This window comes from Cavia porcellus, unplaced genomic scaffold, assembly GCF_034190915.1.
Source record: "Cavia porcellus strain 051 isolate PalLab524CR breed Dunkin Hartley unplaced genomic scaffold, mCavPor4.1 scaffold_1, whole genome shotgun sequence".
Classification (NCBI taxonomy): Eukaryota; Metazoa; Chordata; class Mammalia; order Rodentia; family Caviidae; genus Cavia; species Cavia porcellus.
Window position 1 is genome coordinate 95,853,492 of NW_026947484.1, and position 10,065 is coordinate 95,863,556.

General features: G+C 36.2%; 2 protein-coding genes across 2 annotated transcripts; both read right to left on the minus strand.

Moving 5' to 3' along the window:
• Window positions 1-272: 272 nt before the first annotated feature.
• On the minus strand, window positions 273-1,646 carry LOC100718817 (interferon alpha-17-like). The gene is made up of 2 exons (XM_003478931.3): window positions 1,642-1,646; window positions 273-950 (listed from the first exon to the last, which is right to left on the minus strand). The coding sequence occupies exons 1-2, from the start codon at window positions 1,644-1,646 to the stop codon at window positions 293-295; spliced, it is 663 nt and encodes a 220-aa protein (XP_003478979.3). The 3' UTR covers window positions 273-292.
• Window positions 1,647-7,703: 6,057 nt separating this feature from the next.
• Window positions 7,704-8,267, minus strand: LOC100734117 (interferon alpha-4-like). Its single transcript, XM_063246910.1, has one exon. The coding sequence runs from the start codon at window positions 8,265-8,267 to the stop codon at window positions 7,704-7,706; it is 564 nt and encodes a 187-aa protein (XP_063102980.1).
• Between the last annotated feature and the right edge of the window lie 1,798 nt (window positions 8,268-10,065).

A 10,065-nucleotide genomic window follows, 5' to 3' on the forward strand; every position in this document is an offset into this window, starting at 1 on the left:
TTATTAACTACAATTTATAAGTCTGCATATTTTATATATAGTAAAAACAAAATGTCTTATAGTTAAATAAATCTTAAATACACCAATAAATAAATACTTTTATGTTTGAAAAATGAGCTGGAAAAAAACTCCATATAGAGATGATCACAATGTTGCCCAGTACTCTTGAAAACATTGGACACATAGGGCATGTTATAAATAGAGCCTAAATCAGAATCTTGAAAATGATAGAATCATGAATGTGTGATGCAATCGATGCAAATAGTTTCCATATTAAACGAGGACTCATTCCTTAGTCCCGCATCTTTCTCAACAGTTTTTCTGATGAAGAGAAGGATCTGAAGAATTCTGCTCTGACCACCTCCCAGGCACAAGGGCTGTAGCTCTTCTCCTTCAGGTAGACAGCGATCCCTTGGAAGTATTTCTTCACAGCCATTCTGGAGTCCTCATGCAACAGGGAAGGGTCTTCCAGCCCTGTCTCCTCGGTCAGGCAGGCCTTCAGGTCATTCATCTGATCACAGAGGATAGTGCAGAAGGTTTCAATGAGACTGTGGTTCCAGGCAGCATATGAGTTCTGGGATGAGAAGAGGTTGAGTGTCCGGGTGGTCATCTCATGAAGGATAGAGATAGCATGAGTTTTCTGGACCTGCTTGCCGTCAACCTCCAACTGGGCCAAGCCAAAGTCCTGTCTGTGCTTCAGGCAGGAGAAAGTGAAGGTTCTCCTCATTTGTCCCAGAAGACTCAAGGCTGTTGTGTTCCCCTGCATATAGATCAGAGGCAGGGTGCAAGCCAGAGAGCAGGATGCCATGATTGTCAGCAAAGCCAGGGCCACCAATCCAGTCAATGGCCAGGCCATGAGATCCTGCTGATGCTGCTTGGCTGTTTGGGATGGATGTGTGATCCTGAATCTTTGCCTGTGGGTGCTCTGAAGACCTGGCGTGCTCAGACGACTTAAATAGGGAACATACCAGCTTCATTTTCTGAACGTCCTTGTTTTATTTTCTACTTCTGGTTTCCTGTTCCTTTTTACTTTCTCTGCTGGTGTTTTCAGTGAAGTTTCTCGCCACTTTGCTTTCATCACTACCTTCACTCCACATGCCACACGCACTTTTGTAGATTATGATTTCCTAAATGAATTTCTCATTACAGTTCAAAGGCACAAGTATGCAATATTTATGGACTGAGTTTGTGTTTTTATGCATAAAAATGTGAAAATTTTCAATTAAACATAGCATTGAGATGACTACAAAAATTTTAAGCTGAAAATTGTATAATGCAATATTTACTGTTCATATATCTTGAAAGCTTCCTTTATTTACAACAACATATGAATGTATAAAGCTTACGTATTTGCATGCTGTGGAGTGCTACTCTGCCATGATGAAAGATATAAACTTGAGTTATATGTGAATAATTGAGTTGACCTTGTGTCCTCATGTTAACTGAAATAAGACCCATGAAATTATACGTTGTATTTTTTTCAAGAATGAGAAATAAAAGACACATAATAGGAAGTTATGTGTCACAGTGGATGTTTCAGTTATGTCTGCCTTCATATATCAGTAGGTTGGGTTAGATCCAAAGCTTAGGTTCAAGTCACCATCAAAATTTTGATTTACAACCCAAATGTCAGGCACTTACGTCATGCTAAACAAAGACTCACTATTCCTGAAAAGCCTATGTAAGCCTAGGAAACATCAGTTGAGCCCTGATGTAGGTGAAAGCCAGATTCCTGATGTTCTTATGGAAGAGGAATCTCCTTCCAAAGAAGAACCACTTTCCATTCCATCCCTTCTTCCTGAAATCCATGATGTCACCTTGAATGGTGTGTATAGATTGAAATTAGGCATATTGTACAACTTCTTTGTAAGTACACCAGGAAGGAGATTGGTGTTTCTGATAAATTATGCATAGTATATAACCCTTTTTATAATGAAAAGTTTAAAGTGTTTCTTGTTAGGGTTGGAGTATATAACAGGTATTTATATTATTTCTTGTGGAAAATGTCTTGGCTTAAAACAATTTGAAATATAATCAGCTCTTGAGAACAACTGAGTTTGTAAAACAAGGGTCCGTTTAGGGACTTCTTTTACATTTTAGAAATTGATTATTGTCACATTTTGAACAAATGTAATAATTTTAGTGATGATACAGAATTGGTACCTGTATATTAAATATTTTGATTCCTTTTTCCCCACCCCTTATCTTTTCTTCAACACCTCTTCCCTTTCCTACTTACAAATTTTTTCAATATGATCTTTTTGTGATCATTTTTTTCCTTTTCCCTTCCTTCCTATCTGCCTTTCCCCACCTCATTTGCTCTCTTCCTTTTGGAAAATTTCTTCTGTTTCACAATATCTATTGTGTATTTCTATCATTATTTACTTTTTCAGTTTATCTAGGGGACAATGCAGTGATTACACACACAAGTCTGATCTATTTTACTTGAGTATATTGTCAAGTTGTATCTATTTACTTAGAAATGACTCAATCTTTTCTTGCATTAGTAGTTTCTGTTGTATGAAAAAAAACCCTGCACAACTTGTTTATTTGTTCCTCAGTTGTTGAACCCTGGTTTGTTTCCAAGATTTAGCTATTACAAACTGTGATGCTGTATACTTGGGTGTGTATATATCATTGTGGCATAGGGAAAAGCTCAGAAAGCAAATAGCTGACTCAAATGAAACGTGTAATCCTATTTTTTTGAGAAGTCTCCATGCTGATTTCCACAGTAGTTGTACCAGTCTATACTCCCATCAATGTGGAGCATCGTTCCCTTTTCCCACTTCCCCCACATATTAGTGGATTTCTTGTTGATGCTCACATTATCTGGGGGAAAATTGTATGACAGCATAATATTAATTGCATCTCTATAATATCCAGTCATGTTGAACATTTTTCATGTATTTGTTTGTGATTTGAATTTCTTCGTCTGACAGGTGTTATTCCTAAGAGGTGTCCAGTTTTGAACTGGGTCTTTAATTTTGTGTGGTTCTAATTTCTTTTAATTCTCTAAATGTTACAGATATAAGTCCTTTGAAGAATAACTGGTTGAAAATTTTTTCCACTGTGTGGCTTGTTGTCTTTTCATTCCATTGGTGATTTTCTTTGATATGTTAAGTCGTTCATTATAATGGTATCTCAGTTATTTAAAATTGTTTTATTTGCTGTGTGGTCAGTGTTCTGATCATGAAATCTTTGACTGTACCTATGTTTTAAAGAGTCCTGTCTATTCTCTCTTTCAGCAGATATAGTATTTCCATTTTAATATTTAGAGCTTTGATCCATTTCAGTTTTACTTGAGTGCATGATTTGGAGCTGGACCTAGTACTAGTATTTGACATTTTGGAAAGCTAGTTTTTCTAGCACTATCTGGTAACAAGACTAAATTCAGTGAACATATTTAGCTCCTTTGTTAAAGATAACATGTCTGAATGTTTTTGGAGTTGTTTATACATCTTCTGATCAGTTCAACTGGACTCTTTCTTCTTTTCTTTTCTCTCTCTCTCTCTCTCTTTCTTTCTTTCTCTTTCTTTCTTTTTGTTTACCAACATGCATTAGTTCTTATCATGGTAGTTCAGTAGTATAATTTCAAGTCTGGACTTGTAATTCTCCTTTCCTTGCCTTTGCTGTCCAGAATTGTTTTTGCTATTCTAGGTCTCTTCTGGTTCCAAATCAAGTTTAGAAATGTTTTATCTAGTTTTTTGAAGTATGTTAATGGTTTTTGGAATATCTGTACAAAAATGCTAATATGTATGCTAATGGTATTTTGAAACTGCACAAATATTTTGAGACTATAGCTATTTTTATCTTGTTGGTTCTTCCTATTGTGGGCAAGAGCTAACCTTTCCTTTTCTGATATTTTAAGGGATAATATTTCCTTAGAGTTGTGTTTCTAGGGCCATTGTAGTACCTCTGAGTGTTCATAGTCCAACTAATTAATTTAGATAAATGGGTATTATAGCATCTCAAAGAGAATCCATGTTTGCAACAATGTTTTTCATATTGATTTGGATCAATCTTGCACTAGGATTCAAATACCTGAATGATGTACATCTACATGATTATCCTGTGTATCATGCAATAGAACAGATTATCTGCTAACGTTTTATTTTCGATAGAAAGCAAAATTGTTTCTTTTTGCATTGCAGTGACTGTGGATGAATAAAAAACAAAAATGTGTGCCAATGTGTAAAGCATAATGAAAGTAGGAAAAGAATGTCCTGCTGGAGGATTAGAGACAAATGTCACTTAGTCTCTTGTGCCCAAGAAGTAGTAGAACAAAATTTAGGGCAAAGCATAAGCAGAGGTTCGAATCAATGTAGATAAATGTGGAAGAACACTTGCTTGAAAGCTAAACGATGATTTACTGGTTCGGAAGTGGTGTTTATGTTTGGTGCATTCTGTCATCACAAGGAGGCAAGGAAGACACATCAACCAATTCAAAATTTGATACACAAAAGCAGAAATTTGTCAGAGCATAACGTTCTCTCTGGAATAAGCAGTTCTAGTTTTGTCAAGGTTTCACCTAGAAGATAATTAAATTCAGAGCATCAATATTCCTATTATCATGTCAGGGAAGAAGCAAATAAAATGTTTGTTTCAAAGTACACTTAACCCCCACTTAGTTCATTTCAGTTAAAATGCGTATATTAGTAAAAGTCATAAAGCATTAAATTTTGTAAATGTTTCTTGTAAGTCAAATACTGCTCTTACCACTTAGAAAATCAATCATGATGGAACATCTTGAGCACTGCTCTCATTTTTCATATACGTAAAAATCCTGCCCTGTCCCTGGCATTTACGCCAGTGGAAACAGCAGTGAATATAGAAGTCAGCAAAAGATCCCCCTCTTATTCTCATTTACAACAGGAAACACGAAAGCACAGCTAACACATGAACTGTGCAGCCATTATTTACTCCATTGTGAGAAAAAAATTGCCAGTCTGAGTCACTAACCCTTAACTATTCTCTAGGGATATTTTTGGCCAGGAGAATCAGAGCTGCCTCTAAATGATCAGTATTATCTAGTAAGTGTCTTCCTGCCTGTGGAATGCCAGACTTTCTTTCCAGCTCTCTTGACTCTCATTGACTCAAAGTTCATTTGCTTCATTTAGACAGATTATCTCAAAACCTTGTCCAATCTATTCATACGACTTCCTAACTTGTTTGTTTTATTCAAAATGCATCTTCCTAATACTGAATATATTTGCTAATCACTGTGTGCCCTCTGGTTTCATGCCTGAAGATATGAACTATGGGCTGGGAACTTAACTCAGCAGTGTAGTGTGAGATTGTGAGTTCAATCCCCAGTGCCCAAAGAATAAATAAATAAAATCCCAACACATGAACTAAATGTGAATGTAATCAAGGAACTGAGGCTCAGAGCTCACACATCTGGCAAGCATCACTCAATGGATGAGTGGTAATGAAATGGAAGTGTTGCTTGAGAAATAAGGTGAGTCCAACACATTACATAAGAGTGATTCTGAAGAAGATAGTTCTAGACAGCTGCCTGCTCAGCTGCTCAGTGCCCCTTATTTGTATGTAACCATTTATCTGCTGTACTGATTATACTGATATATATTTAGCATTGGTTTCAAATACTGGGGTGAATCATGACAGAGGTAGAGAAGAGGCATTGGAAGAAAAAGTATTTTTGTTGTGGTGGAAGATAGTTTTGCCAAAAAGAACATTGAAATGGAGCCTTTGTGTGTTCTTTTTCAAAATGATAGCTTCAGGATCTTCCTTTGAAGGCATGGATTCTCATTAAATGCACAGAAATGGTGAACAATTATTTCATTTCTTTATGTGTATTCATTCATATGAGATTGCAGGCTCCATTTCCATTTGAATTTCAAAATTTGACATAGAATACTTAGCGTACCAGTTCGCACTGCAATACCAATGAATTGTGAAGCTCTGGTCCAGTGGTTTGCCTGAAAATTCCTCATTCTTCTTCATACATGGCCTTTAAAAACTGGCCAATTTCCCTTTTAGAATACCTCTCGAGTATTTATATGATACCTCTAAATGGAGGAATTATGTCACTCAATAGGTGTATGTTAGTTGATTCCCTGTCGTCTCAGGAGGTCAATCAACATTTACTTTGTTTATTTGTTTGTAGTGGAGATATAATGCATGGTCTTTTCACTAGACTACATCTTCAGCCCTTAATTCGTTTTTGTTTAGAGAGTGGATCTTGCTAAATTGCTAAATTGCCTGTGCTGGACTTGATTCCTCAGTTCTCCTGCCTCAACACTCCAGAGTACTAGGATTAGCAGCTCATGAAATAAAGGCTCTCTTTAGAAATGAAAGATTCATTCTTCTGTTTTGTATCAGTGTTACTCATGGTCCTGCTGGAAGTCACATGATCATGCTTTCTGCATACCTTCTTGTGTTAAGGACAGAATTTTAATTTTATACTGTACTCCATGACCTTTGTCCTCACTGTATTTGTGATCGTGGGAACTGAAAAGAGTGAAATATGTGCAGCATGTAAATTGTGGTGTTAGACTTTGGGACAGAATTCTTTACATAAAATGAGCACCAAAATAAATTGATTACTTTTTCCTATTAAAAATAGTATTAGTATACATAGTGCACAAATGTCAGGTAGTCTCACACCCACAAGTCACCAATATGCAATTCCTTTGAAAAAGTTTTAAAATCAGCATTATATGAGAATACAGCTGGACTAATTATTTATGGATGTAAGGGAGTTTTTGGATGTGTTCTATGCCCGTGAAAACACTCTTATGGGGTTCACTGTAATTTTCTGTTTGCAATTGAGCAAATTAGATTCAAGCACAATGATGAAATTACCTACAGAATATAGTTTTGCCAGCTACAACTCGAGGAGCATTAATGTGAAGCATATATAAAGGGTTAAAAATTAGACTCTCAAAATGAAAGTCTTTCAAAAAATATAGAAAGAAACTCCTCTCAGAAGAAGTACCAAAAGTACGCATTGCATTTTTTTAAAGATGGTCATCATCACTGGACACTAACAAATGCAAATTAAACCTGCTCGGAGATTCCATCTTACTCCATATAGACATATAGACAACATACAAAGAAACAAATTACAGAGTTGCACCACCTCCATAAATAAGTTTTCTTGAGCTTTGTGACTCGTTGTGTCCTTGAACATCTCTCAGTCTCTGCAAAGTCTAGGGTGGCTTCATTGTCACCCATGTTGGTTGAGCTGAATTAGATAGTAGTCCAAAGGATAATGTTTCCTTAAACCTTGAGTTCTATAGCAATAAGTATTTAGGACGATCTTCCAAGCTTTGATATGTGTTCCTTTATCAAAGAATCCTTTAATGAATAAACGAACAGATGATGTTTTCGTATGTTACAATGCATGGAAATGAAAAATGACAAATTGAGTAATATAAAGAACACAACATGTTTATTAAAGTAACAGTATGCATGATATGTTTTGTGTACAAAAATAATTAATGTCATAAATAAATAAATCTTAAAGGAGATAAATAAGTACTGCTGTATCCTTCCCAGGTCATTTGGAAGAACATCTCAAGGAACAGATGAACACAGTGTTGCCCACTGTTGCCCTGAAAACTTTGGACAAATAAAGCATGTTATGCAGAGAAACTAAATGAGAGACTTGAAGTTGTAGACCTGTGAAAGTGTGATAAGGTGGATGACAACCATTTCCGTGTTAAACTGAGTCTCATTCTTTAGTCTTGCATCTTTCTTGCCAGTTTTTCTGATGCAGAGAAGGATCTGACGATTTCTGCTCTGACCACCTCCCAGGCACAAGGGCTGTAACCTTTCTCCTGCAGGTAGACAGTGATCCTGTGGAAGTATTTCCTCACATCCAATCTGGAGTCCTCATGCATCAGGAGAGGCTCTTCCAGCCCCACCTCCTGGGTCAGGCAGGCCTGCAGGTCACTCAGCTGTTGATGGAGGCCAGTGCAGAAGGTGTCCAGCTGGCTCTGGTTCCAGGCAGCAGATGAGTCCTCTGATGTGAAGAGGTTGAAGGTCTGCCTGGTCATCTCATGGAAGAGAGAGAGGGCTTGAGCCTTCTGGACCTGCTTGCCATCGAAGTTCAGCAGGGCCAATCCAAAGTCCTGTCTGTGCTTCAGGCAGGAGAAAGTGGAAATTCTCTTCATTTGTTCCAGGATAATCAGGGCCCTGGCATTTCTCTGGCTGTGAGTCTGAGGCAGGGTGCAGGCCAGAGAGCCTGATGCCATGATGGTGAGCACCAGCAGGGCCACCAATCCAGACAATGGCCAGGCCATAAGGATCCTGGTGATGCTGCTGGGCTATGAGGTGGCTGTGCGGTCCTGAACCTTTGCCTGTAGGTTCTCTGAATACTTGGTGTGTTCAGACGACTTAAATAGGGAACTCATCAGCTTCACTTTCTGAATACTCTTCCTTTATTTTCTACTTCTGTTTTCCTGTTCCTTTTTGCTTTTTGTACTGGGATTTTTGAGTGAAGTTTCTCACCCACTTCGTTTTCATCATTGCCTTCACTGCACATGATGTATACAGTTAGATTGGGGTTGTTTTCCTAAATTAAGTTCTCATTAAAATCCATTGACATGGATATGACTTATAGGATATCATCTCTATGTACTATATTTATGTATATGTATACGTATATATATATGTGTATATGTATATATATATATATATATATCAATAGTGTACAATATATGTAGTGGATTCATATCTCTGAAATGCACATAATAAGACCATGAAATTATTTTATTTGAGAACAATATTACGGTTGAATAAACAGAAATTTAGGCTGAAAGTGAAATTTAAAAGCTATCACTGCTTGATTCATGATACCTAAATCGCAGTAGTACTCTATAAGTTCATTGGATGAATGAGTAAGCCAGGGTGCTGTTTACATGCCACAGGGCACTACTCTGCTGTAAAGAAAAATTAGACAGAAGAGGTTTCTGGGAAAGTGAATGAACTTGAGACCCTGATGTCACGTAAAATGAATCAAACACACAAGGTGAATATTGTAGGGTTTCCCTTACATGAGAAGAAGAGATTATAGTGATAAAACATAAAAGATGTAAGAGCTAGGAAAATAGATGTTACTTAAAGGTAAGGGGGCCAAGAGGTGGGGAAAGTTAAGGAGAGAAAAGTGATGGAAAAACGGAACAAGTGCTAGGGATTTCGCTCAGTAGTGCAGGCACTGCTTGGTATGTGCAATGTCATGAATTCCCATCTTCCATAGCAAAAAAAAAAAAAAAAAAAAAAAAAAGAAGGAAAGAATTTAAGATATATGATACATGTGTCATTTTTCTCAAGCATGTAAATATATACTGCAAACATGCCTATAAAAAGAAAAGTAAAATGATATTTGCTTATTGATAATTAACAACTTCAAAAATGTAAGTTACTTTTACTATAATAATTTTTCTATAATGTATGTCTTCTGATTTTTTCTTATATAATAGAATACATGTTCTTATGCTTTAGTTATTCTGGTTCATATATGTACTTCTATAAATTACAATGAATCATATTACGTACCTATTTTTCAAAATGTAAAAGTTAAATTACTATAGTGAAATTTTTAAGTATCTTTCAAAACTGCTAAAATACTTAAATATAATATATATTTAACTTCCATTATAAATACTTAAAATACTTTAAATACATACGTATTTATTTATACATATGTATAAATACATAAAATACTTTAGTTTTGTTTAATATGAGGAAATACTCCTCAACTAGTTTAGGAGACAGACTCTCATTTAGATATAGTAAATACTGTTTCTTCTCTAAACTGAACATAACTCTTGATGTGTCCATTACGGATCACAGAAGTAAATACGAAATACATTTTCTCTTTCCTTCACATAACCCAGAACATATTAAGACTTGATCCTCAGTGGAAGAGCAAATCTGAAGTGCACTGAGAATCAATACAAAAAATCAGTGGCTGCCCAATAGTTAGAGAAGCAGAACTCAAGTATAAAATGGAGAGAAAAATCTAACCAAACTCATTTATGGTCCAGAGAACTCCAGCAGGTACTTTGAGTATCTTTCATGCAACAATATCTGTATCTT

Coding starts and splice junctions, on each gene's coding strand:
- LOC100734117 (XM_063246910.1), bottom strand. CDS start 8,267: ATGGCCTGGCCATTGTCTGGATTGGTGGCCCTGCTGGTGCTCACCATC.